Consider the following 27996-nt stretch of genomic DNA (forward strand, 5'->3'; position numbering starts at 1 on the left):
TAAGTAATGACGGACCAGTGGTCTGGTTCAGTATAAGGCAGCTTCATGTGATCAGCGGTGAGTGTTGGAAGTCTGGTCTATGGGTTCTGTTGGAGTTCTTGATGAATATTACTTTCCCACGTCCTTTTTCTCCCCATGGCAAAAGAGAAACTTGTAAGGATGAATGATAGAGGGAAAGGACTTGCTGAACTAAATATCTGAACTGGAATACAAAAAGGGAGGTGTGAGGAGGTCAAGAAACAAGTGAATGAGGTATAAGATATGAAAATACTAATCTTTTTTCCGTGTTCTTTTTTGGTGTTTTTTCTTCTTTTTTCCCCCTATTCTGTTAACTGTCTTTATTGTGTACTTCTATGTGCTTAGTTTTTGTATTTTCCCATTTTTGTAACTTTTTTTTGGTTTTTGTATTTTATGTTTAATTTTTTGAAGCTTTTGATTGCTTAATAAATATTATTTTTAAAAAACAAAAACAAAAGAGAAACGCAACCACAATAAACCTTTTATTTTCTCATCAGAACATTTTTTTTAAAAAAAACAAATATAAAAAACATTCAGAGGTACTATCAGAGCAGCTGGTATATTCACGTAGGATAAGCCGTTCCCAGACCTACCTTTACACAAGCAGTTACCTTTACACACACACACACACACACACACACATTTATACCGCTTCCTACTAGACAGGAACAAGCAGGATGAATTTAAAAGAGTAAGGTCTTTGCTCATGTCATTAATAAGCCTGCTTTCTCTTTTCTTCACTCTCTGTTCTTAATTCATACGTATTTAAAATGTTGGAGGATCTGTACAGTCAAACTCCTTGTGTTCTCTCATCTATGGCAAGCAATGAATATCTTTCTTCTTAAAGCGCCTTAACTTTCTTCTTAATCCGTCCTAACTTCAAACTTTCCAGAATAACTTACTTACTGAACATGGGGCGGGAATCATAGAATTGTGGAGTTGGAAGGGAGCATGAGAGTCAATCTAGTTTAACCCCCTGCAATGCAGAAATCTTTTGCCCAATGTGAGACTCGAACCCACAACCCTGAGATTAAGAGTCTCATGCATGTATCTCTTAGCATCATTTAGAAATTATTGGAATGGTTTTTATTCCTATAAATGTATTTAAAATAATCACAACCTACATATTTCGTATATTACTTTTTTTTTTTTTAATGTGAGGTCTCTCTTGGAAATGGAAGCATTAGTTCCTCTCTGCAAACCCACATGCCTTAGAAGGGCTTAATCCACTAATGAATATGGTATGATCAGTCAAAGAGTCTGAGATGTCTTGCCTTGCCTTGCAGTTTCCACTGTTTGCAATGGATGTGCTAAATAGACTATGAAGCCAGATTAATGGGAGCTGGTTAAAACATGCTTCTGAGCTAAGGCATTTGGAATATAGCCTCATGTCTTTGAGAGATAACCACTGCAATTTTGATAGAAATTGGATTAGACCAAAACTTTAATTTTCAGATCTGTTTTTAAAAGTCACAACTGTCAGGTCCTAAGTGTGTTGCAAAATCCACATCTTGGGCAAATTTCTAAAATAGGTCTCGATTGTTTTGTGACAACAACAGACTAGATTTAACATTAGATCTAATTTTTGATAGTTTGGCATGCTTGTGCTTCGCTGACTATTTGCTACACCACCCTAATTAGTTCATAGTTGGGCATGTACCATGCCGCAAGCAGTAATAAGACAATCAAAAGACTGATTCATAGAATTCGGAGAGCAGGTTCAGAGCCAAATTTGCTAAAAAAATAATTACGATGTTTTAAGAAGGAAAAATTAGTTGAGACTGCAGCCAGGTACTGTGAGATTTTCATGTGTATTTTTTTTTTAGCCAGGATACAAGCAAAATCTGTTGCAAAGCACCGCTTTTAAAATTATATGTATACACAATACAATTCATATAAAGAAAGACCTAGAACGCCTAAGATGGTTTTTTTCTGACAGCTTTGAAGTTGTTGTTTTTTTTAATCTAGTCCATATTTCCATGGAGGAAAGTGTTAAAATCTCTGTTCAGTTTTTAAGGCAAATGGTGGTAATACTCATAATTCCTCCCCATGGCCTGTTCCTGTTAGAATTAAGAAATCTTCTTGATCTCTTCTCCAGTCTTGTAGATGGTCCTGGTGTATTAAAACCATACACCTGTTTTAAAATATGTGGCACTTGTTCGTAAAATCATCAATGTTGTGAAAAGAAAAAGCCATCAGAATCCTAGAAGGTTTCAGTACCTCAGCCTCTTCCAGAACTTATTTTCTGCCCTGATATACTGTATTTAAGGAACAGAGTAGTAAGTGAAAGTTAGGACAAGCACCAAGTGCCTCAGAGACCACCATTTTTCTTCCCCTTAGAAACAGTCTTCAAAAAGCTTTTTTTCCTTCCTATCCACTGCCCCTTCTCGTTTGTTTGTTTGTTTGTTTGTTTGTTTGTTTGTTTGTTTGTTTCTTTAATGCAGCAGGCAAACCCTTGTCCAAATTGAGGCCAAAGATTCCATGAAAACATTCTTCCTGGAAAACTTTATTATGCATTTGTCGTGTTTGGTGAGTCAGGAACAGGCTCTGAAAAACAAACAGCGATGATTAGTTCCCTTTTTTTCCACTTCCCCCCTGTATATTCATGCCTGCAAACTTATTTATATGTAGTTATATGTCTGCTGCCCCTTGTAAAGATTTCTGAGCTGGTTACTTCTCACCTCCCTCCCAAAAGCAAAGAAAAAAGGAGAATGTGGTGAGTGAGAATGCAGGTTGCTTCCCACTCTATGCTAGCATTCATAGCATATAAAAGCCTTTTTCTGGAGCCATAGCAGGCAGCATTTGTATCTAGAAGCCACAGTACCACCCTAATCAAGAGGTTAGGAAACATCTCAGGTTCTCCAGAGTCCTCCCTCTCTGCCAATGCTAGGGGGATTGAGTCTGGATTCAGACCAGAGTTCCAGCTGCTGGCTTTCCATAAGTGAAACAAAACTGATAAGAGACACTCCTAGAGGAGCCAAAGGGTGCTGTTCATCTCGTGATTTCCTCCCTTATCTGATCTCAAGGTGTTTGAGAACGTGTAGCGTTGCAGCAAACAGCACTCCCCATCCCCTTGATCTTGGACGTGTAGTCAAATGTATGGCCATGGGCAACTTCTGAAAAGGAAATTATTCCACCAGCATTTGGCACACACACATACATATACATATACACACATACTGCTAGCTAAGGAACTGACGAGAGAGGGAGGGAGAGAGAAATGAATAATTACCCAGTGTTGGGAAGAAACAGTCCCCCGGGACTGGAGGGGAGAGGGGAGTATTCGGCTCCGAGAGAAGATGTCGACCTGACTCTGATAGTTGGCGGCTAGCCATGTAGCTTAATTGCGGCCTGGCTTTGGGCTCCGAATTAATGGTAGGAACATCATCAAAGACAGGATTCTCAATGCCATGGGTATTGCTGAAAGGAAAAGCACAGGTTCAAGACACTAACCAGACCAGAATCAAGTCTCATTCTCATTCTCCTCTTACTTAGATGGAAAACAAATTCTGTTTAGATTGCTGCTACTTGTGTCTTTATTATATCGAGGAGAGAAGTACTGGTGTGTATTAAGATGTGTTCAGTAGTGCCTGAATGACTATTTCAGTGGTTACTAAGAACTGAGTCAGCTACAAACCAATTAGAGAGTCTATTTTTTGCTCAAAATATTCCTTTTAAAAAGCCAAGTTTCCAGCACTGTAAAAATATTCATTTCTTAAAGGCAAAGTAACTATTTGTGGTCTCAGTAGTGACACCAAAATTAATTTCCATCTTTCAGTGTCTTGTTCATCCAGGTAGTTTTGGTTCAAGCAAAACCTGCAGAGCAGGACACGTTAACACATTTAATGCTGTCAGACAATCCATTTTAGAACTATGAAGGGGTTATATTTTGATTAATGTAAGCAACAGAAGAACCCGTTGACTGGTAAAGCTAGATCTATCACCATGTCAGATCGTCCTCTGGCTAGGTGGGCTTATTACCAGTTAGCTCTCTTTCAGAACAAAAAAATCAAGTACGTAAAAGTTTATCTTCTACTGGGAATGTTGTGTTATTTGGCTTAGAGGATGAGGTTCAGAAAGCCTGGATCAGGCAGGTATGTACATAAATCCATAATGTGCAACTAAGTTTAGCAGTGTGCAAGCCTGGGACAGAGTACATGGAATCTATATAACGCTAGTTCCAAGAGTACTGATCCAACTGCCTTAACTTTTAAAGTCCTAAATGTCCTAGCTCAGGGTATCTCAAGGAACTATTCTATCCATGTGACATGTCTTCACCTCCACTGCACTGGCATCTTATATCAACTTAAGAAACTCTACTTCAGATACCAACATTGAGGAGGTGCATTTGGCACCTATTAGGAAGAGAGCCTTTTCCTCAGTGGCTGTCTTCTCTGTTGAATTCCTTTTCTAGCAAGGCTTCTTGCTAAGACACAAAGACTTCAGACTTTTCTGAAGAAGTCTTTTTGGGATTGCAATTTGATCAAGTTAGGCTGCTGCGTTACTGTGGTTTCATTAATTGCTTTATCCTATTTGTTGCTAAACCGCAACTTCTTGATGCTTCAACCTCTCTTGATTTATTGTGTGCCCTAAGCCAAATTCCAAAGTAAAAATATAGCAATACAGTAAAACAGAATTTCTCACCTCTCCATTCTGACAAGTTCGTGAGCACCTGCAAAAAAGGAATGCAGTGTTGTTACTGTGACATTTCCCTAGGCAGTCCTATTTCACATTTTAAAAAAATTCAGGTGATAGGATTTCAGGTATAGAAGAAACCCAAAGTTAATTTTGTCCATCCCCCTTGAGCTGAGTGTATGGTCTTTTCTATTCAAGAGATCTATCCTACGGATGAGGAGGCCATGGTGCATATAAGGATATGCATTTCCTATTCCTCTTTAGTGGCTGTTTGCTTTGCTTTTCCTAAGCAACAAATTCCTTTCTCTTTTGTTGTGACGCTTATTGGCTTGGTGATTTGGACTGGGGAAGTGGAAACTATTAATCCACATGGCACTCAGATATCAGATATAAGCAGTTTAGCAGTGGCCGGGAATGGTATTCTGTCCATTATTTCATCCTCTTTCTTTCTAGTGAAAACATTTTTATGAATAAGCAAAAGTTAAATCCTAACAAAATGTACTGCATATAATACAGGGGTCTTGGTCCCGCAGTTCCTCCTGCGCTCCTTTACTTGAGCTGCTACATAAAAGAGAAACTTTACAGTTACCATTCAAGTCTGATTCATGAATTGTTCCTGGATTTTCAGTTTCAAGTGTTGAAGCTCTCATATTTAGTAACCAAAAACCTCAAGGGTTTTAAATATATATATATATTTGCATGTGTTTGTGCAGGAACATATATTTATGCATATTATCATAATTTTATTTCAACCACATTTTTTTTCCAGAAGGGAAATATTTCTAGCATATGAACACCTGGAATGGGAGATTCTTTGCTTAATAGGCCATCAGCTGAGGGTGTGTGTGTGTGTTTTTAGATGTTGTTCAAATAAGCACAGAATTAAAACAAGCTTGTTTGCTGCGATAAAGGGTGCTTTGTGATGTTACGAGTAAGCATTATGCGTTCCAGCGGGCACAGAAGTAGACCATGTATAAACAGGGACAGAGGTGGTTTTAGGGTGGTGTGGCTGGTGTAGCAGTACTGGGCGCCAGCACCCAGTGGCATAGCATAGGAGGAGCAGAGGGGCAGTGGCCCTGAGTGCAAAATTCTGAGGGTGCAACCAAGTGCCCCCATCACTTGAGGCCTCATGGCTAAGCTCATGCTGCCTTCCAAAGCTGTGGGGAGGCAAGCCACAACCCCTTGCCAGGCCTTCAGGGCTGGGACACATGCCTCCACCCCAGCTGTCCAGTCCACCAGGGGGGCACACAACACTTCCCCTGCCCCGGGCACCAAAAACCCACACTATGCCACTGGCAGTATCACAGGGGTGCTACAACACTGATGTAAACTGAGCGAGAAATGGGGGGAGGGCATCAAATTGTAGCATCACACAGAGCACCACTGAAATTTGAGAGCCCAAAGTCTACCACTGATGGGGATGGGGTAATTTGTTTTCTGATTTGCCTAGCAAATACTTTCCGGAAGGAATAGCAAACATGCAATAGGGGAGGGGGGGGAGTCAAGTAAACTCTTAACACAACCGTGTTACATCTGCATTGGCAGAAATAGTTGCTAACTTGCCTTCACCAAGCAGAGGGGTTTGGGGGGAAATACGTATTAGAGCTAATAATCAGGAATGTGTTGCAATTTGTCACTCTAATAAAAGGCACATGACTTCACAGGGAGCTTGATTCTGAATACCTTTTCCCTGAAACAGCACCAATGAAGGCTTTAAAATAAATAACCGAGAAGTTTGGTAATGTTATTACTCGTATTACAAAAATATTCAGTATACTAAATGTTTAAAAAAGGAACTAGCTTGCTTTACTTTTCTAAATGTTGAAAGCGTTACCAACTTTTCTAATTTAAAAGTGTGACCAGTCCTACGCCTGTTTTACACAGGTGAGTTCAATACAGCTTACTTCCAAGTAAGTGTGCATGTATATTCTGACCATGTTGCAATTGCTAACCGCTGGTAGCACAGGAAATCCAGAGCACGCCTTAAACTCTGTGTATTGGACAGGGTTGTCACGTATCGACTCAGAGACAGGCTTTCCCTTTAAAGCTATAAAGCAGCAAGAGGGACAATGCACCTAGAGCCACTTTGCCCCCTTTCCATCTCTGCCTGAAGCTGGACTAAATAAACTAACATCCTTCTTTGCTGCAGTGGGTGGATTGAGACGCATTGGCAAAAGGGGCTTGTGGGACAGGTGGGAGCGGAGTTCTGGAACCACATATTTTATCATTCTATAAGCACAAACAAATAAACATATAGCTGTGTATTCTCCTAGACAGAGAGATTTTTCTCTTTCTGGATGCAGGGAGTTTCTTCTCTGGTAGGGTAGCATGATTTGGTGCAAGCGGTTAATGTATTTGCCATAAATACAGTGACAGAACTTTGTGAAGCAGCCCATCAGGGTGGATTTAAAGTAATTTAAATCAGTGATTTACGTAATGAGGAGGCATCGGAGAGGAAAACACTAATTTAAATGGATCTTTCCACTGGCATTTCCTCATGCGTTTTCTAAACTAGAGGTTGGGAACCTCCATCCCACAGTCCTTAATAGGCCCACCAGGCCTGCCTGTTTGACCAAGCCATGCCCACCTGCCCTACAGGTGTGGGGGCAGGTAAAGCTGCAGCTGCGCCGAAAGGCTGTTTGCAGTCCCTGTGCAGCTGATCATTGAGGCTTGCAGAGTATGTGCCTTTGCCTATGTGGTTTGATTTCAAACCACCCCCTGCGAAAATGGTTCACTCGATATTATTGTGATGTCAGGTGGTTGATTCCTGAGACACTTAGGACCAGAAGCCATTGCAGTTTGTGAAATTACCGTAAGTATGAGTATCGAATAACCTGTGCACTGGTCATCATTGTCTCTCTTTCTTTTGAGTGTAATGCTCTTTTTCTGATTCACTCTGCTTTGGCCCTGGTGCGCTCACCCTCACAAAAACAATGTCACAAACAACTAGAATGACTAATAGGGTGAAGCAATATTTGTTAAGTTGTTGAGCAAACTGGAAAGATTTATTTTCATGAGAAGACAGTTAAATGCCTCTGTTTAGTAGTTGGAGTGCACGTATTCATATGAGAGAAATTGCCATTTTCGTTCTTCAATTATATCTAAAAGCCTTCTTTAACTTGAAGTCTCTGTATTGGTTTAGAGATTTAACTGTAGGATTGATGTGTTTATATTCAGATTATTTAATATTAAAGAATTTACTCTTTCAGAGAAACTTAGTATTCACAAAGAATTTTTTTTAAAAATACATTTTAAAAATTGGGGTCTTTCTGCAATTTATTTTGAGACTCGAAATTGTTTGGCATAATTAAACGGGATCGTATCCAACTTGCATATGTTGCTGACATTCATTTTTCTATTTGACAAAATTTGCTTCTCTCCTTCTCCCTCTGTTTGTACTTTTTAGTATTTCCTGCTAGCATTTTCTTCATTCTTCTACACATTTTTTTGTACAGCAACTGAAACACTAGTCCTTTGCTGAGTCTAAAAGCACCTGTTTTTATAAGAAGAGTAACTTCCTCCTTATTTGCTACTTATAGTAACTAGATTCATTGTGTAACTGAAATGGAAGACAGTAGTTTCTTTGTAGAGCTCCCAGAAACCAAGCCCTAATATTAAAGAGAGATCAGATTGGACCGTCTTATTTTCTTTTCCTTTCCTTTCCGAGGGTGGAGGAATCCATTAGTTGATTACCTTCAACTAGGCCTATGTGATGCGCATCAGTGTAGTGGATTGAAGCAAGGCTCCAAAGCAAGATTATTAAGGAGACAGGGGGAGTCTAGGCCATGTGAGCTGACTCAGTCATCGCAGAGCAGCTAGATTGGGCAGAGCCTGCAAGACAGTCCTCTAGAGACTGCTTAGTCAACCTGCACAAGACGGACCTAAACTATTCAGGAAAATCACCTTTCTTCTTTGGTTCCTGAATATAGCTCTTAACTTAACAATGGATATCTGATTGAAATCTGCTTCATTCTAGTCAAGGCAGAGAAGAATCAGAATGAAAGTGGAATAGAAGCTCTCTTAGACTAGCCAGGTTAGCTCTCTCTGAGACCTCTGGCTCCTAGGCGGTAGCAAGATCGGAGAACTCTTAGTGTGGGGATCACCCTCCAAGCAATACAGAAGGAGTGTCATTGAGTATGTTTTGCCTGCTACAAGTGTGTCATGGTAATTCAGTGGAATTGAAGAAGTTCCCCGTTGCGCCTCCTCCCATCCCTTCAAAAGTACAATATCTGTTGGAAGGCAACCAGTGTGTTCTGATGTACTTCGCAACTTCTGCAATGTAAGAGTTCTGAACCTCAAAATGTGAGGCAATCCCCTGTGTTTGAATTCTTACACCCAAGAAACATTTGCTGGAACTTTGCACAATGAAAGCAGATAGGGTAGTATTAAAATGGAGCTGGGGGGGGATATATCCAGTGCTTTTTTTTTTTCTTTAAAAAATGTTTAGGGGTAATCTCATTTTGAATCACCATTTTATAGTTCAAATTGGGGAAAATAAATACAGTAAATGGACAAAAGTACAAAGATTCACAAAATGTTTAGGGGTATGTGGACCCCTGCATACCCCCCCCCCAGAAAAGCACTGGATATATCTCACTTCAGTGCCTAAAATGAGGTTTGAAAAGATGAGGGAAATAAAAAAAAAATCCAATGAACTGTACATTAGTTAGTCTAATTAGCTCCAGATTTTAGTGCTTTCATTCCTCTACTTCTTAGTTAAGCTGTAGAAGGAACCAAGCAGCTGCTGAAATTTAACCACACTGTTCATACTGAATGAAACTGTGATATTTATATGAAATGGAAGAATGTTGTTCCACAGTTTAAAGAACACACGTCTTTTTCACACCTCAAGCTAATGTATTTCCAAGCATTAGCCCTGCTGGCTGTGCATTCCAATGTGAATGTCCTGAAATCAAGGCAAAGCAATCCATCCCAATGGGGATTTCACCCAGGGTAGACAGATTTAAGTTACAAGTCTCTCTAAGCCTTATATGTAAAAAATGCCCTGAACTTTGGAAGAATTCAGACGAGCCAAATTCTGCAGTGATCATAAACTGTTGTTTGTCAGTATATGAGTGTGCATCTATTTACACTTAAGAAAGGTGAAGGCTTATCCTGTTATAATTTTGCACTTTAAAAAAATTCCCTTAGGGAGTGAAACAGAAATGTTTGGTGCGTTCTAGCTAATTTTATTGCATCATTAGTTTATGTAAGTAACAGAAGCAACTGGCATTACAAAAAGGAAGAGAGGCTCATTTTTCTTTTGTAGTGAGACATCGCCCTTTGGCTTAGAACAATGCTAAGAAAGAAGTCACTCCCGGTTCTCTAGTTGCCTGTGTGCAGGCACAGTTGCTCCATGCAACTCAGAAAGAAGAAATCATGCAGCAGCATCCTGGCCCAATATGAACGCAGTATTAAAGAAATGATGCAATTTCTAAGTAGCGACAGAGCACTGTGCCACACCCCTGTAAAATTTAGCAAGCGGTGCTTCATTAACCAACCCTGCCCTTTCGTTCCGCCAATTCCTCCCAGCCATCTATTTTCCGAGAAATGTGTATAAACAGGAGTCTGAGGAGAGAGGCTGCTATGCCTGGAACATGAAAGCAGCTGACAGGCTGCTAAATAGAGAGCTGGAATGTTGGCTTTTGATCAGAAAGACTCCTAATACGCAGAACTGGGGCAGAATAGACGTCACACAAATATTTGTTTTATTTAAACTAATTCAGCAACGGAAACACTGTAAGATATTTGGGGGGGAGTGGCTTCCCTTACAGAGGGACTCAGAGGCTGTAATTACTGCTGAATGCTGTGGCAGGAGTAAGAACCTATCAGTATATAAGAGCTCTTCTCGGAGCCTTGCAGTGGCTGTCAATCTGTTACTGGGCCAAGTTCATGGCCTAGTTTATAGTGGCATAAAAAGCCTTCACTAGCTTGGGACCAGTTGCCTTGCAAGATCACCGTACCTGCTTCAATCTGTGGTGCTGGCACAGTTACAGATGCCACATAATACTTGTTCAGTCTTTTAGTGCTGTGGTACCCACACTTTGGAACTCCCTGCCTATTGATGTCAGGCAGTTGTAGGGTTGCCATATGCCCGGAATTTCCTGGACATACCTGGAATACTGCAGTCGGAAGCACTGTCTTGGCAGAAATCAGGAAAATGTCTGGGAAAATCTGGGTGCATGGAAACCCATGTCAGCAATGCTGTTTTTGCTGATTTTCCTAAAAAAAATAGCTCAAATACGTCAATTTTGTGTGTGATTTTGCTAAAAAAAAAAAAGCTCAGCAACATTTGTGTCCAGATTTTCACCTTTTGAAATATGGCAACCCTAGGCAGGTGCCTTTGCTGTACTCTTTTCAGAGCCTGCTAAAAACATTTTCATTCAGACAAGCCTATCCAGACATGCAAAAGCCCATGTGTGTTTTAATCTGGTCTTAAGTTTATTGCGGGTTTTAATGATTTCTGAATGTTTAAAATACTCAATTAACCGCTTTTACGGACAATTTTATGGCTTTATTCTTTTTGCAAACCATTTTGAGGTTTTACCGCAATCAAGTGATATATAAATGTTGTGAAATAAATAACATGTATGTAGCAGCTTTCTGCTCATTGCTTCTTGTGGGCAATAGGAAGTGGTGTAAGTCAGAAAAAAGGCCAGAAATGGCTTATGGAAACATTTTCTGCTGCTCCAGAGAAGCGGACACGGAGCAATGGATCCAAACTACAAGAAAGAAGATTCCACCTAAACATTAGGAAGAACTTCCTGACAGTAAGAGCTGTTCGACAGTGGAATTTGCTGCCAAGGAGTGTGGTGGAGTCTCCTTCTTTGGAGGTCTTTAAGCAGAGGCTTGACAACCATATGTCAGGAGTGCTCTGATGGTGTTTCCTGCTTGGCAGGGGGTTGGACTCGATGGCCCTTGTGGTCTCTTCCAACTCTATGATTCTAAATATTTTCATATTAGCGCCCGTGCTCTTGAAAGGACACAGAGGAGAAGAACCAGATACGTATGTGTGTCACTTTGCACCGAATACTAAGCCTGTTAAGGAGAAATGAATCAAGACGGGACGGGGTGAGGAAAGGGAGGGAAACGTTTTGATACGTACGCCTGTTAGCGATTGCTTTTCTCTGCTTGTAAATGAGGAGCAGAATGAGGGGAAGGCACAGAATGCCCACAATGCAGGCCCCTGTTGCAAGTGCAGCTGCTGTGACATCTGAAAAAGAGCAAGGAAACAGAGAGAGTCACATCATCAAGCAAGCAGAAAGATTATTATCATTGCTGGAGGCTGTTGGGTGTGAACTTGGTGGTTTAGATATGAGGCCAAAATGCCCTGAATAGAAAAGCAATTGCTTTATACTAAAAGTGTTGTTGCCTTTGCCACAGTATAATAATATTCATGTGTAACGAAGTGGATTTTCATTATTTCAGAAATGTGGTGCTCCATCAAAATTTAGTTGAATGTCCCTTAACAATTTTACAAGGCTGTAATCTCCCTTGGGAGGTTTTTAAGCAGAGGGGTGGATGGCCTTGGGTCATGGATGCTTTAGTTGAGATTCCTGTGTTGCAGGGGATTGGAATGGATTACCTGGTGGGGGTGTCCCTTCCAACTCTACAATTCTATGATTCTGTGAAGTGACGAGTGTTATGTATTGAAGTTCTCACCCTGGCCACCAGGGGTATCATGTACAGTGGTGCCCCGCAAGACGAATGCCTTGCAAGACGGAAAACTCGCTAGACGAAAGAGTTTTCCGTTTTGGAGGTGCTTCGCAAAACGAATCTCCTATGGGCTTGCTTCGCAAGACAAAAATGCCTTGCGAGTTCCTGCGGGGTTTTTTTCCTTCCCCCCCTTTTTCTAAGCCGCTAAGCCGCTTATCAGCTGATCCAATAAGCCGCTAAAAGCCGCTAATAGCGCTAATCCGCTAATCCGTCAATGGGCTTGCTTCGCAAGACGAAAAAACCGCTAGAAGAAGAGAATCACAGAACGGATTATTTTCGTCTTGCGAGGCACCACTGTATATAGTTTTCACTCAGGTCCACATCAGTTAATTTAGGCAGGAAACCCTGGGTGGTTGGTTGTTACAATGTTGACAGACGGCTGCCTATAAAAGCAGGCTGGCTGAGCTGTTTGCTGTTCAGTTCAGTTCCAGCTTACTATAAAGAACCATTTGGAGAAATCTCTGTGTTGTCAATCCACTACTTAATAATGAGAGCTCAGTTTGTTGATGTTACACCTCTTATGCAGCTTAGAGGGCACTGGAGCCCAGAAAAAGATGGCAGTTCTAATCATTTGTGGTCCAAAATACATAAACACCACTGGGTATTGTTTAGCAAGAAACTTTCGTAGGCGGAAAGGGAACTAAACATTTTATTTTGATTAAAACGTAACAAATTTAAATATAAACTCACTATGTGATCCCAGCATACAAATGGGACTGCATGTGTAAATAATAGGAAAATACTCATTTTATATAATTTTAACTAATGAATATTTCCCTATTAACGAAAATCCATCAGCTACATACAGATTATCCCCCAGATTACCAGATTACCCCCTTCTCGGTAGTGGCGCCTGCCTTGTGGAACGCCGTCCCATCAGGTGTCAAGGAAATAAACAACTACCTGACTTTTAGAAGACATCTGAAGGTAGCCCTGTTTAGGGAAGTTTTTAATGTCTGATGTTTTATCATGTTTTTAATATTCTATTGGGAGCCACCCAGAGTGGCTGGGGAAACCCAGCCAGATGGGCGGGGTATTAATAAAAAGAAAAAGAAATTATTATTATTATTATTATTATTATTATTATTATTATTATTATTATTACTATTTTATTATAGATGTCTACTTGTATTTATTTACTCAAATTGGCAAGTTTGGGGAAACTTAAAAAAATTATGTATGATATTTTGAAGGGTATTCCAAATTTCTTCAAAAATGCTTGAACAATATATTTTGTTCAGCCCCTTTTGCCAGTACAAAAGGAAGGGGGGGAGACACTGCTGTAATTGCAAATACTGGACTTGATCCAAAGTCAATGCAAAGGCACTTGGTAGTTTCATCGCCCTTTGGGCTCAGATTTATGATAAGCTAATGGCATTTAATCGCATGCAAAGCTCTCTGCTTCATGTGCTAGACCACAACTTCCTAAAGCTTTATCAGCTTACAACTTGACTTGGCAAGCTGTGTTTTAGTCCAGCAAATACTATTTACTCTGCATCTGTGCAGATTTAATCAAGGCAGTGAAACCCAAAGCCTGATAGGTAAATGCAAATTCCATGCCAGCAGCCTATTTTTATTTACAGATATTAAATAGTGTCTAGATTATAGACAGGACAGATCTGTCTCAAAACAATATGACTAGTATGAGTTAGACTTGTTGAAACACAGCTGTCTGACTGAGAAAGAGAAGGGAGGAAAATGTTCTAAGCATTGCCGAATCGCAGTGAAAGAGCAGCTTTCATTCACACAGAGCTGCTTCCACAGCACCTATGACAAGTATATTCATCCAGTAATGAATCAGCCAAGTTAGTGAACAGTGAGAACCTGAAGCTCAGAGTTTGTCTGGTTTTTCTGCAACAATATGAAGTTCTACTCTCCGGTCCTTTTTAAAATTAAAGATACCACATATTTAGCGAACAAAATAAATAGCAAGATGCCAAAACTTGTAGGGAGAAGAAAAGTGTCAGAATTAGGTGGGCTGGAATAAGTTCAGTAATATGTGTAAGATGCAGAACAAGAGTCAAGACCTGTTTATTCAACTCCCATGAGGAAGGGTGGAAAACTTCCTTAGACAGATTCACATCAGGCTGCAATTTGAAGGGTTGCATATTTTTCCACAAAAAATGAGATCTCCTGCATGTGTAATACAGGAACATGTCAATGAGGGGATGTTTTCCTAGAGACTTTTTCCTGGAAAGGGAGGTGGTGGCAATTGAAACGTGCAACTTGACTCATTTGCTGCTTGAAAAACTTCCCTACTTGATTTTGTGATTGTATAAATTGGCCCTCAGTGCTGTTTGCTGGAACTGTAGGAAGTCAAGCTCTGGTTTTATGCATGTTGTCTAGAAATCTCCAGAGATTTAGAATTGCCTCTAGTCTGGTAATAAGCTATGTTTCCCAGCATGTGTGGGAAATGGACGCTTTGTTTTGAAGATGTGGAATATAGTGTAGAACAAAGAGGTTCTTAAAGCTCCCACCCTGAGCCATTAAGGACAAACTAAGAAAGCAGACGTGAGCTCCTGGCCTAAATTTGGCTAGGAGGTACAACTTTACTAGGACCTTCAGAGCTGCTTTAGGAACATGTCTGACAGCAGGTTGTTTTTGTTCCCTTTTTCAAAAAGTGTTTTGTTATCAGAAGTTCCACTAATCTCATGCAGTCTTGTATTCAATGATGATATAAGATCTGTAAACACCTGTAGCAGCATTACCACAGATTTGTTAACTCAAATTTATAAATTTGTCATCAATATTGTGAAAACAAAAAGAAAGGATAGCTCAGTTGGTTAGAGCGCGATACTGATAATGCCAAGGTGGCAGGTATGATCCCTGTATGGGACAACTGCATTTCCCTGCATTGCAGGGGGCTAGACTAGACGATCCTAAGGGCCCCCTCCAATTAAATGATTCAGTGATTAAGAAAACACTGCAGTCTTACTGTAAGGCCAAGGTATGGCATTGCTAAATGAAAGCACTGTTTCTCCAAACAAAGCATATCCACATACAGCACAAATACTAAAATGTCCTTTCAGTTTATTTTTGTTTCCTTGAACTGCCCACTTATTTCATTGTCCAAGTCCCTGTTGTTTCCCAACTACCCTGGGTTGTTTGGAGATCGTCACAAGGGATCAGCTACTTTCTACAGAAGCTCAAATACCATACAGCTAATGATGACTGATGAGAACAAACTCTGCAGATCAGAACACAAAGGTTTTACTACCAGGGGACTTTTGATTCTAATCCTTCAATAGCACCTTGGAACAAATACTTCCTCCAAATTTACTTTTGCAGACGAATTCAAGGTGTGGAGCAAATAGGTTAAGACAAATTAGAGAGAGCCTGCCCTTCATGACATGCTACTGACTGATCTTTTTTTGCAAATGCCCTCCGTTATTCATACGCACTATTAATTGAACTCTGAACTTCTCCAGGTTAGTTCTTGCTCAGCTTTATGAAGACGTTACTCATTGGAAAAAGGGAATGAATGTAACCACGTACATCATATGAAATGATGTACTGTAGCTGGACTACAACATGACAACTTTTTCCCACCTTGTGCTTGATGCTAGAGAGCCTTAGATGCCAATAATTGACATATATATTTGGCCTAAATCATCAGGAAGAGCTGCCAGCAGTCGCCATTGCTTTGCATGCAGAAGGTCCCAGCTTCAATCCCTGATATTTCTAGGTGGGACATTTCCAAGCAGTGCAGGGAGTTGGACCAAATGACCCTTGGGGTCCCTTCCAACTCTGCGATTCTATGATTCTGTGACTGAGGAAATTGAAATTGAAATACTTTGTCACTTGTACAACTTGTATACAGTGTGATTACACGAGCACCCGCCACTCAGCTCTCTTAGTCTTAATTCCCCTCGTTTACTGACGCACACCCACCAAACCCGAAAGTCAGTTGCCCTGGTGTTATCTTTTCATTCAGCAGCCTAACAGCCCATGGATAGAAGCTGTTCTTTACCCTGTTGGTGCGACTAGTCATGCTTCTATATTTTCTTCCTGAGGGCAGGAGATCAAGAAAGCGCCAGCCAAGGTGTGAATCATCTCTGAGAATTTTCCTCACTCTCCTGAGGCAACGTTCTTCCACTATTTCATCCAGTGGATTCACAGGACAGCCCATAATATCTTGTGCTGTATTCACCACCCTCTGTAGGCACTTCCTATCAGTTGATGTCAAACCAGTGTACCACACCGTGATGCAGTATGAAAGGACACCTTCTATAAATCCTGCTGGAAATCCTAGAAAGCAACCGGGGGCAGTATAAACAGTACTGAGCTAGATGGGCCAATGGTCTGACTCTGTATCTGCCAGCTTCCTATGCAGCAGTTCCACTAAAATATAAACCAGAGTTACAACCAGCTCTTCCTGGGGAAAGAGAGGCTGCCCCGTCAAAAGCAAGGTGCAACTAGGATTTGCAACCCTCTGTTGCTGTAATGCCTCCTACCAAGCCCCTGTGCTGCATTTTGAAGTGAGAGAGCAAATATTTAACATATATAGAACACCAATAATGCCTTAGGCACTGCTTTCGAGGTCTTACAGTCTGCAATAAATATGTATGGGGCAAGGAAATGTTAGGTTGGGGCAGGCAAATAAACTGGGCAGGGTTGGGGAGAGTTAGGGAAAAGTTAGTGAAGGTTTGTTCAGAAAAGGTGCTGCTAAAGATATGAATCTTGAGATAAGCAGGAAACCACCGGATTAATAGTGCACAGGAAGCTACTTCACATGCATGCAAGCAATAAATCAGATGAGGCCTAAAGAATGGAGGAGATAATGGCTAATATGGGGGATTAGGCAAGGTGGTCAAGTCTGAGCCTGTAAGGCAGTGCAGGGAGACAGGTAATGAGATAATAAATAAATAAATAACCACCAAATAAAGAAACAGAAACAGAATATGTAATCTGCACTCATTTAAAGAGAACAATTTGTCTTGAATTGCAAAGGTAGTCTTACTTTCACTCTCCATGCTGGCAGCAGAATGAAGCGTGCAGTTTGGGAAAGTAGCGTTTGCTGTAAAATAAAAGAAATAGTTGTTAGTTTCTTGGAAAGTCAGTTCTTGCGCGGTCTTTTGAAAAAGGGACGAACATAATGTGCTGGTTTGGGTGAGAATGAACACAGCGCCCTGGTTCACTTTCACCTCCTCCCCCCCCATGTGGCCACGAGGAGGAGTTAGGAAGCTTTCCCTTCCGATAAACGTCCAATCAGAGTTAATGAAACTGGTTTGTTTTCACAAGTTAAGATGAACCACAGTTTGAGGTTCAGATGACATGCTTTGCTAAACCGATTAATCTAAAGCAAAATATTAAAAAGGCTTTTGATATTCCCCTCACAGCTATGCTGGAGGAGAGGAAAGAGAAGAGAGCATGAGGCTAGGGGAGGCTAGGCTCATTCTCATAACATTAAACCGAGTTAGCATTATGTCTGAATATCCAGTCGCTACAGAACGGAGAAATCCCAAAGTCTTGGGAGACTTCCTAAATTTTTATTGGTTTAAAATGATTATATATGATTCTCTTATTATAACTTCAAAGCATGCATAAGGTTGCAACCCAATTCTTAAAAATACAGGAAGAAATTCGGGAGGGAACTTTTAAAATTCACTTTGTGCTCTGTTTTTAAGCATGCTGCTACTAGGGTGATGTTTTCATCTTCCTGAGAATAATCTTTTTAGCCTATCGGGAATCATGGGTTAGGATGATGTCATACTATGTAGCCAATCAGTTAGTTGTGTGACAGCATCACTAAGCCAGTTAAGGCAGTGTGTCAATGTTTCTTGGATCAACATTGCACTCACTCTGAATGGGCAAGCCTATCTATGGAGCAACATCTGAAAAACCATCAGATAATGAAATTTTCATCACTGTCAGATGTGTGTGTGTGTGTGTGTGTGTGTGTGTGTGTGTGTGTGTGAAGTGTCCCTAGTTTGGCTCAGTTCTAAGCTTTCTCTTTTGATTACCCCCCCCCCCGCCCGCAATGGTAGTCTACAGTTTTTGATTGTTAGGATGGCATTCAACTAAGCTTTCCACATAGTGCAAAATTGAAATTATTGAACATAACTAAGCACTTTAGGCTTGAGGGAAGGGATGTAGCTCCGTGATAAGAGTATCTTCTTTGCATGCAAAAGGTCCCAGGTTCGAATCCCCGGCATCTCCAGATCAGGGCTCCCTGGAGAGCTGCTGCCATTCGGTGTAGACAATAGTGAACCAGATGGGCCAGTGATGTGACTCAGTAGAATGCAGTTTCTTACATCAGTTAAGTCCATTAAGAGACTCTCTCTGAGTAAAACTTGGTTGAATACCACCACCCTTAGTGTAGGATCATCCATGCCAATAGTTTGTATGTGTGATTCTAGGAGAATATGAAACAGGAGAAAATATGGCTTTAGCTATATCTGCTTTGTGTACAAAGTTCACCTGCCTTTTTGTATCCGAAGTTCCATGAAACCATGAGCCTGCTGCTTGGCGTGTGCTTTGTTGTGCTCCTTTTCAGCCTCTACCACGTAGCAACAGTAGTTCCCACTGTCCTTGAGAGTAAGGTTTGCCATGGTGACATAAAACGTCCCGTGGTGATCCGAGGAGAATTCCAAACCATGGTGGCTCACACGCTGCCCACTGTGCTTCTCTGATTCATGGTGCAGCTCCTTTGCTGAGACATTGCGGACGTGTTTTTTCTGGGAGCAGCTCTGGTCTCCCTGGTTGCTGAAGTACCAAAATTTGTAAATGGAATCATGATGGGATGCCAGAGACCCACTGAGCTTGCAAGTCAAGGTGACCTTCTGACCCTCAGGGCAGATATAGAGCGCGTAAGGAGTGGTGATTTTAAAGGTTGTTGACTGTGCTGCAGGAAGAAAGCAGAATGTTAGAGAAGCATGTGAGAGATTCAACTTAGTATGTCAAGTACAGAGAGGCATTATTGTTTCCATTACACGAGAGAAAATGTGACTCACAAAGTTGCACTGAGTGCAACATTCTGGTAAATGAAGCAGGGGCTTCTGGTGCAAATGAAACTGTACGTTTATTAAAGTAAAAATAAATGATCACAGAATTTTTTTATTGGTGGTCACCTTTATGTGCAACAGCACCAACAGACCTTTTCATTCAGAAGCCTATAACCTGATATATTTCTGATGCCACAAGCTGCTGTAAATTTCACAGTTACATTTCACTGAAATCAATTAAACATGACCCAAGAGGAGGAGGAGGAGGAGGAGGAGCTATGAGCCAGAGTGTTTTGTAGAGACTGGACCATTTCTACTTGAAGACGTTCAGAGTGTGAGTGTCTTAAGACATGCTTGCTGATATTTGTGTCCACCTTTACCCCCGCTCCTAAATAGAGCCACTTTCCTTTTAAAAAAAGGAACAGCTGTAGTTCTTGGCCTCACCTCACCCCTCAAGGCCAAATTGCTAAAAACTCATTTAGTTTTAGAAACAGTTAAGGCTCAGACTTCTTAAAGTAAAAAAAAAAAAAATTCATCTGGAGGGATCACCACAGACAAATGTTTGCTATTGAGTAGTTCACAGAACCTTGATAAACTGCGGCTCTTAATGTGGAATTGATTTGGATTGTTTAGAAGGGTTGTCAGTTCCTGCAGGGATATAAAACAGCTGCATATTTCCATGTTAATTCATTTAAGTGTATGCATATTTAGGATTGCCTGTTGACTCATATTTTTGCCATCTGAGAGGCGGTGGGTGGATAAACAGCCACGGATCAGTTCAGTACTGTATTCAGGTCAGTTGCAATATTTGGATACATCGATCACCCTAAGTGGTATATTGGTGCAATTTGCGTTAGAAATAGTTCAATGCAGCATGCGTACAGCAAGGCTATCTATTTAGCACAGGGTGAGGCTTGGGGAGGCCGGATCTGACCCTCCAGGCCTGTCTGTCTGAAACCCCCTCAAACACACCCATTTTCCTCAGGCAAAACCCATAGCTATCCCTATTTGACACTTTCCTTAAGTGCTTTTGCCTGACTGGAATCTGAACTTTGATAATGTCTCTAGCTTGCTTCGATGGAGAAGAGAATAACAGGTGTTTGTTCTTGAAGTTGTTGGCATCCGTGTGTCTCAAGAGACTACTGTAACAAACATAAAATTTGCATCTGTTGTTCTTCCCACTTTTGCCTCTCGCCTTGCCCGCCAGGAGAATGTGGCCGCAAAAAGGCAGTTGTGGTTGTTGGCTCTGAAAAAGCTTCCCTGCCCCGATTTAATGTGTTCCATCCCTTTTGTAACCACCAACTTTTAAAAAACTGCAGTATCCTTTTGTTTTGTTGTGAATCTATGTGGTTAAGTAACTTCTGGCTTTTAAAAATCTGAAGAGTCTGCTGGTATTAACAACAAAATATGTTTTCAATTAACTGCAGCAACATCCTGTTTTGGGTTTTTATGGCTAGCGCTTTAAGGTGTGTGCAGGTTGTTGTCAAGTTTCATATCTTGCCTCTCCCAGAGGCAGAGTAATTCTGCAGTTCACCAAGCACTTCCTGCTGCAGGAGAAAGCCCTACAGCACTAAGTCATTGAAGAGGGTTGGGGGGGGGGGAATGGCACGAAGAGGCAAGCCTCTTCTTGCAGCCCCCTGTCACCCCGTGCTGGGTTTTTGTCTACAGTGGTACCTCGGGTTAAGAACTTAATTCGTTCTGGAGGTCCGTTCTTAACCTGAAACTGTTCTTAACCTGAGGTACCACTTTAGCTAATGGAGCCTCCCGCTACCGCCGTTCGATTTCTGTTCTCATCCTGAGGTAAAGTTCTTAACCCTGAGGTACTACTTCCGGGTTAGCCGGGTCTGTAACCTGAAGTGTCTGTAACCCAAGGTACCACTGTACTTCCTTCAAATCTTCCCAACACTGTAGAAGACTATTGGATAAATTTGAGGTAGCACAACAAAAAGGCACAAGACTAAATGGATTCCGCTCCCCCTTCAGCAATATGATTGGATCCCTGGGTACTTTATATTGAAATTTACAGTTGGAGAAGGTTGGGAGCAGTGCTGTTTTTCTAGAAAAAGAGGTGCCGGAGCTCACCACGAACTTCTCCCTTGTTCTCTTCAAATGGCAATGGTGCCCACCTGAGAGGTGCTGGAGCTAAGGCTCTGTGAGCTCCAGATGGGGGAAAAGACCCTGGCCGGGACAGATGAATTTCCTTAATTTGCAGAAAGCTCTAAAAAAAATTTCACTATTACAGATCTTGTACACTTAAAAAGAAGATTAAAATGCAATTTAATCTTTTAGGCTAATTTGGGGAGCAGTGAGTGATTGAGGAGAGAGGGTGAGGAACCCACTCCCGTGATATCTTCTGTCAAACTTCACCCGCTGGCATGGACAGCAAGCAATGGAATAGTAATGAATATGCTGACTTTAAAAAGGGAGTGTGTGAACTTGATGATTAATTCATTGAACAATTAACCATAAATGAGGGTACAAAGGTCTTGGGTGAAACCATGCCTCCCTCCCACCACTTCTGACTTAATTGCGTTTAAATTCGCCGAATAATGCAACACAGATGATGCTAATATTCCATGGATCTTTGGGACACAGTATGATTTTACTTCCTTGACTTAGGCTTAATTAAACCTAAATGTCAGAATATTTAAATGGCAGTGAGCAAGGCAAATGTCAAAATGCCTGTGTGACTATCAACCAAATATCTTACAACGAACACTTAACCTTTTTTTTTTTGGTGTTGTCTAAATACAGCAACATTGTGTGGCACTGCATGATATGCTAGTGGTATCTCAGTTCAGGGTGACAGAAGAGGGGGGTGGGGAAGAAACCCATGCATATAAGTTGATAACACTGTATAGCAGTGGGGGGAGGGGGGATATTTGCACAGCTTATTGGGAGCTCCTTTGGAGCCACAATTATTACTTCCCCTGTAACAGACGTCAGTAAACTAGTGGTGTCAGTTTTCACTTAGATGACACAGAAGACATAGTTTAAAATTTGGGGAGGGGGGAGGAATTGGGGAAAACATTGTGTGTAGTTTAGCATAAGTCCACTTTTCCCCAAAAATGGTTCATCTTCCTACGGCACCTGTCTCATAAACAAGAAAACACCTGCTTTCTTAAAGGATATTCTTGTTCCTCCTCCACCACCTGTAGTCAGTCAGCATTCTATGCCACTGAGCATACACAGACTTTGCTGAACTGTTCTTGGGAGCTTTTCGCCCACCTAAGTTGTTCCCCTTAAATATATGTTATATTTCTGCAAACCTTGGAACTCCCCCAGGCATGCCGATATCTTCCTCCCGGGTGTGGATGTGCTTCAAGTTCATCACTTGGAAAACAACTTTGCCATTAGAAGAAGAAGAGTAGAAGAGTTTGGATTTGATATCCCACTTTATCACTACCCGAAGGAGTCTCAAAGCAGCTAACATTCTCCTTTCCCTTCCTCCCCCACAACAAACACTCTGTGAGGTGAGTGGGGCTTAGAGACTTCAAAGAAGTGTGACTAGCCCAAGGTCACCCAGCAGCTGCATGTGGAGGAGCGGAGACGCGAACCCGGGTCCCCAGATTACGAATCTACCGCTCTTAACCACTACACCACACTGGCTCTCTATCATTAATATATAGAATGAATGCTGCAGCTTCCTCTCTGTGTTCCAGGAAGATGCTGAAAATTCTCTGTTGGAATTTTCTGATATCTCTTAGAGAGCTTCGGCTCCCTGTCCAGAGCTATTGTTTGCACACCCTCTAGGGAGAGGGAATAAATGCAGAACCCATTGCGCAACTCTTAATGAAGTAGTTCCTTATGCTACACAGCGTAAGCATGCCCTCGGGGAAGGGGCTTTTTTCCCTTTCCATGGACCATGATAAGGAAGTCGCACAAGGGCGTCCTTCCTGTATTTCAGCCAGCACTTTTAAGTGTCAGGATGCAAGGCGTGTCACTTCTAATGAAGAAGTCTTTCTTGCTAGGAAATAGAAAAGGCAGCAAACTGAATACAAAATCAGTTTAATGGGACTCCTGAAGCTGAGACTCCAATACTTTGGCCACCTCATGGGAAGAGAAGACTCCCTGGAAAAGACCCTGGTGTAGGGAAAAATGGAGGGCACAAGGAGAAGGGGACAACAGAGGACGAGATGGTTGGATAGTGTTCTCGAAGCTACCAGCATGAGTTTGACCAAACTGCGAGAGGCAGTGGAGGACAGGAGTGCCTGGCGTGCTCTGGTCCATGGGGTCACGAAGAGTCGGACACGACTAAACAACAACAACAACAACAACAACAACAACAAGATTCAGAATGCTTTCTGCTGCTTTTCACATTTGGGATTTGAAGGTATAGAGCTTCTCCAACTTTCTAGATAAGGGAGCTTATTCCATGAGTGGCTCAACAAGACTACCCAGTGGCAAACAAAAAGGAAGTATTTAGTACATGATGCTCTATGTACTAAGCGTATTGGCAAGGCAGCTATGGCAGTGGCTCACCTGTCTAAAAGGGTGTGGGAGAATGTGATGCTAACAGCCAATACCAAGATGAAGGTCTACCAGGCTTGCGTGTTTTATGGGAATAAGTCATGGGTAACCTACAACCACCAGGAGTGACGCCTCAATGCCTTCCACATGCACTGTGTCTGGAAGATTTGGGGCATCACATGGCAGGACAGAGTCTCAAGCAAAGATGCACTTTCCCAAGCCCACATGTCCACACTCCTGTCTCAGCAAGGTCTATGCCGGCTTGGCCATGTCCACAACATGGAAGATGGCAGGCTTTCCAAGGACATGCTCTATGGGGTGCTGGCTTCAGGTACTAGGCCTGTTATCAGACCACCTCTGTGTTACAAAGATATCAGCATGCAAGACGTGAAGGCTGGCAACATCAGCCCCACTGTGTGGGAATCCCTTGCAGATGACCACAATGGCTGGAGGCAGTCAGTCAGGCCGTGCATGCATAGCAGAGTGACCCAGAAAGGAATGACCACTGCAAGGAGCGCAGAGAGAAGAAAAAGCCATGATGTATCTGCAGCAGCACAACCAGATCTGCCCCAGCTGCAACAAAACATGTCTCTCCTGTATCTGCCTCTACAGCAACAGCAGACACTCTGACGGTTTGACTTCACCCGCAAAGGCGCACTCCTCCATTGGAGGGATGAGCTTGCATGTGAATATAAGAGGACCCCCTCACAGTCCTTGCCTCTGGGAAGCCCGCATGTGGCAGGGCACAAGGTAGAAATGAATGGACCCACAACAGTTCCAAATCCATTCCATCAGCATACATATTTTACAGGGGAAATCCATAAAAATCAGAGAGCAAATACAAATGTGGGTGGAGGGGGGTAGGGGTTAATGTAAGCACAAAGGCAGTTAGGGGGGCTGCAGCGCTGCTGCCTGAGTGTTTTAATTTCTGTTTGTCTGTTTCCCTTTGGCAAAGCTCTAGAATGTATCCCGCTGCTTACAGCAACCACTTCCCAGGACAGTGTGGGGACAGGGGTTGTGGCAAAGCTTAGAGATCTTTGAAATATCAAGTGGCATAGAAATGCCCATAAATAAATAAATAAATTGATGTACCCATGCAGTCCCAATTTCATTACCACCCTGCCTCATCACCATCCTGGTACGCATCATTGAAGCTGACGTCAGGAAGGGGGGTTCCATGGCTCCACCCCATAGTGCCAGCCACTCCTGCTACTAACTTAAGACTGTAGGAAGTCTGGGCTGGCCCTCCCACCAGGCAGCTGATTCTGGGTATCATGAAAGTGCAGCAAGTTGTTGAATTTATTATTATGATATATTTTAACAAAATTTCTATACTACTTGATTGCAAAAAACCCACAACACAACATAAAAGAACCTCTAAGCTTTTACAAAAGTATAAAACAAAACATTAAAATTCCTGTTTTTTTATATATATTAAAAAACTTTCAAGAGACGATGGTTCAAATTAGCTTAAAAAGTTTCAAAGGACATGTAGCTTCTACCTCACTGGATAGGCTTGCCTAAACAAACATGTTTCAGGCAGGTGCCAAAAAGGAGTCAATAGGCAGAGAGTTCCAAAGTGTAAGTAGTATTATGTGTTACCTGGAACAGTTGCCCATTCTGGAGATCAAAACAGTCAAGTGGGCACATATGGATCAAGGCAACCAACCCCACAGGTAAACTGGTCCCTGGATGTTAAAGGCTTTGTATATAAGTAGCAACAGTTTGAACTTGGCCCGGTACTTGAACTGTTGTGGCATTTTTACTGCCAAGGAGGTAAAGGCGGTTATGGTATTTTCTGCCTCAGATGCCACAATAACTCAACTGGTCTTGGGCAAAAAAAAATGAGAGGCACAAATACAAGATGGGTGACACCTGGCTTGAGAGCAGTACATGTGAAAAGGATCTAGGAGTCTTGGTTGACCACAAACTTGACATGAACCAACAGTGTGACACGGCAGCTAAAAAAGCCAATGCAATTCTGGGCTGCATCAATAGGAGTATAGCATCTAGATCAAGGGAAGTGATAGTGCCACTGTATTCTGCTCTGGTCAGACCTCACCTGGAGTACTGTGTCCAGTTCTGGGCACAACAGTTCAAGAAGGACACTGACAAACTGGAACGTGTCCAGAGGAGGGCAACCAAAATGGTCAAAGGCCTGGAAACGATGCCTTATGAGGAACGGCTAAGGGAGCTGGGCATGTTTAGCCTGGAGAAGAGGAGGTTAAGGGGTGATGTGATAGCCATGTTCAAATATATAAAAGGATGTCATATAGAGGAGGGAGAAAGGTTGTTTTCTGCTGCTCCAGAGAAGCGGACACGGAGCAATGGATCCAAACTACAAGAAAGAAGATTCCACCTAAACATTAGGAAGAACTTCCTGACACAGTAAGAGCTGTTCGACAGTAGAATTTGCTGCCAAGGAGTGTGGTGGAGTCTCCTCCTTTGGAGGTCTTTAAGCAGAGGCTTGACAACCATATGTCAGGAGTGCTCTGATGGTGTTTCCTGCTTGGCAGGGTGTTGGACTCGATGGCCCTTGTGGTCTATTCCAACTCTATGATTCTATGATTCTATGGTCTTAAGCACCGGGGGAGGGGAGCATTTGATGCTCCCACCTTAGGGAAAATATTGATCTGACACTGTTAAGTAGTTTTCTCATCCTTCTTACACAGTTCTCATCATCATGCTCTTTCTCAACCTCTTGGAAAATTTGACAATCAGATACATAAGTGCTTGGGGGGAGCAGCTGTTTTGTTTGCATTTTAAACAAATATTCAGAGCTATATAATGTTATTTGTTATCTCTTGGTTAGATGCCTTTAACGCAAAGTTCCTTCAGCCTCATAAAAACTCTTGAGAAGCAGAATATTAATATTTACATTTATACATGCAGAACTGAAAGACAGTTATTTGCTCAACACCACCAAGTGAATTCACAGCTAAGCAAAGATGTAACCTTGCACAGATGCAAACCCATTGCTGTCTGTCAGACTGTGCTAGCTAACTTGCTGACTATTTCGACAGCTTGTGCAAAGGAGAGGAGCAATTGTAAACCGAAATAATCTTGTTATTCCCTTGCTGTTCCTCTCCCTTAAAACATGATTTGCAAGGCATCAATGACTTTAATATTTTTTCAGTGATCTCAGCTGAGCCCCCGTTACCAGGAAAAACACGATCCTGTTTCCACCGCGTTCAGCAAAAAGCCCTTTAGGCATCACGTATGACATAGCGGCCTTGCAGTAAAGTTACCTGAGGGATATTAAAAAAAACCCAGCTGAAGGCCTGAAAGTTGGTCTGTAGCCAACTCTGGACTTCAAACCCCATCCATGCAAATATGTACACAGCTGGGGTTTTTTTTACTGGGCAGCTCTAGAGCCAGAAAGGCACAGCCAAGCAGGTAAGGATACAGGTGTGTGGGTGTTCCAAAGGCTTCCAACTCACACAAGCGGATTGGCACAGGCATCCCTGTGGGCCACCAAGATGCTCTTTTTGGAACATTCCTCACCTGTTGACAAACTTCATTCACCACCAGCCTGGGAACAACTGCATCCTGCAAATACTTCAGAGTCACCAGCCCTGCTTTTAGCCCTCTCAGCCTGCGTTTGGGGATGGATGGAGGTGGGATAAGCCAACGATGCCCACCCACTCACCTGCCCTGGCTGGAAGAAGCACAGCGAGGAAGGGGGGCAAGGAAAGGGGAGGAAGGTTGCTTCAACAAGGTATTGAAACTCCATTTGGTTTCCTCCCACCCCACCCCACCTGCCACCCAACCCATATTAGCAGCAACCTTCCTCGCTGCTTTTTAAAGCGCCTCTCTCCATCCCAGGGAAGGGTGCAGAGCGGTGGTGGGGGAGGCTCCATCCCCGTCGGGAATCCTTGTCCCTCAGGCCAACCCAGTGGGAATGCAAATGCGCGGGTCTTGGCGCAGACCCACCTGCGCCCTCCAAGGCTCCCCGCCTGCCCTTACCTCGAGGGAGAGCCAAGGCAAGCGTCAGCAGGAGCAGCGGCGGCGGGACTCGCCGCTTCCTTGCCTCCTGGTCCATGCCGCGCGAGGTGAAAGAATAGTAAATAATAAATCCCTTTTCCGCTCGCCGCTCCCCTCTGGGTGGGTCTCTCTCCAGCGGCTGGCGCCCGGAGCTGGGCAGTCCCGAAGCAGAGCCGAGAGGGAGTTGCAAAACTCACAGGAAATTTCAGCAGCCCAGATGCGCAAACCC

The 27996-nt window shown here is 42.4% G+C and overlaps 2 protein-coding genes across 2 annotated transcripts in view; one reads left to right on the forward strand and one right to left on the reverse strand.

Moving 5' to 3' along the window:
• CDH23 (cadherin related 23) overlaps positions 1–27996 on the forward strand; it is a 416648-nt gene that overhangs the window by 336337 nt on the left and 52315 nt on the right. The gene's annotated exons all lie outside the window — the stretch shown is intronic.
• Positions 488–27984, reverse strand: VSIR (V-set immunoregulatory receptor). Its single transcript, XM_081189863.1, has 7 exons — positions 27750–27984; positions 18794–19213; positions 17330–17386; positions 11759–11866; positions 4663–4690; positions 3251–3438; positions 488–2565 (listed from the first exon to the last, which is right to left on the reverse strand). Exons 1-7 carry the CDS (start codon positions 27823–27825, stop codon positions 2528–2530), a joined length of 915 nt encoding a protein of 304 aa, XP_081045989.1. The 5' UTR covers positions 27826–27984; the 3' UTR covers positions 488–2527.

This window comes from Podarcis bocagei (genome assembly GCF_964188305.1).
Source record: "Podarcis bocagei genome assembly, chromosome: 4".
Classification (NCBI taxonomy): Eukaryota; Metazoa; Chordata; class Lepidosauria; order Squamata; family Lacertidae; genus Podarcis; species Podarcis bocagei.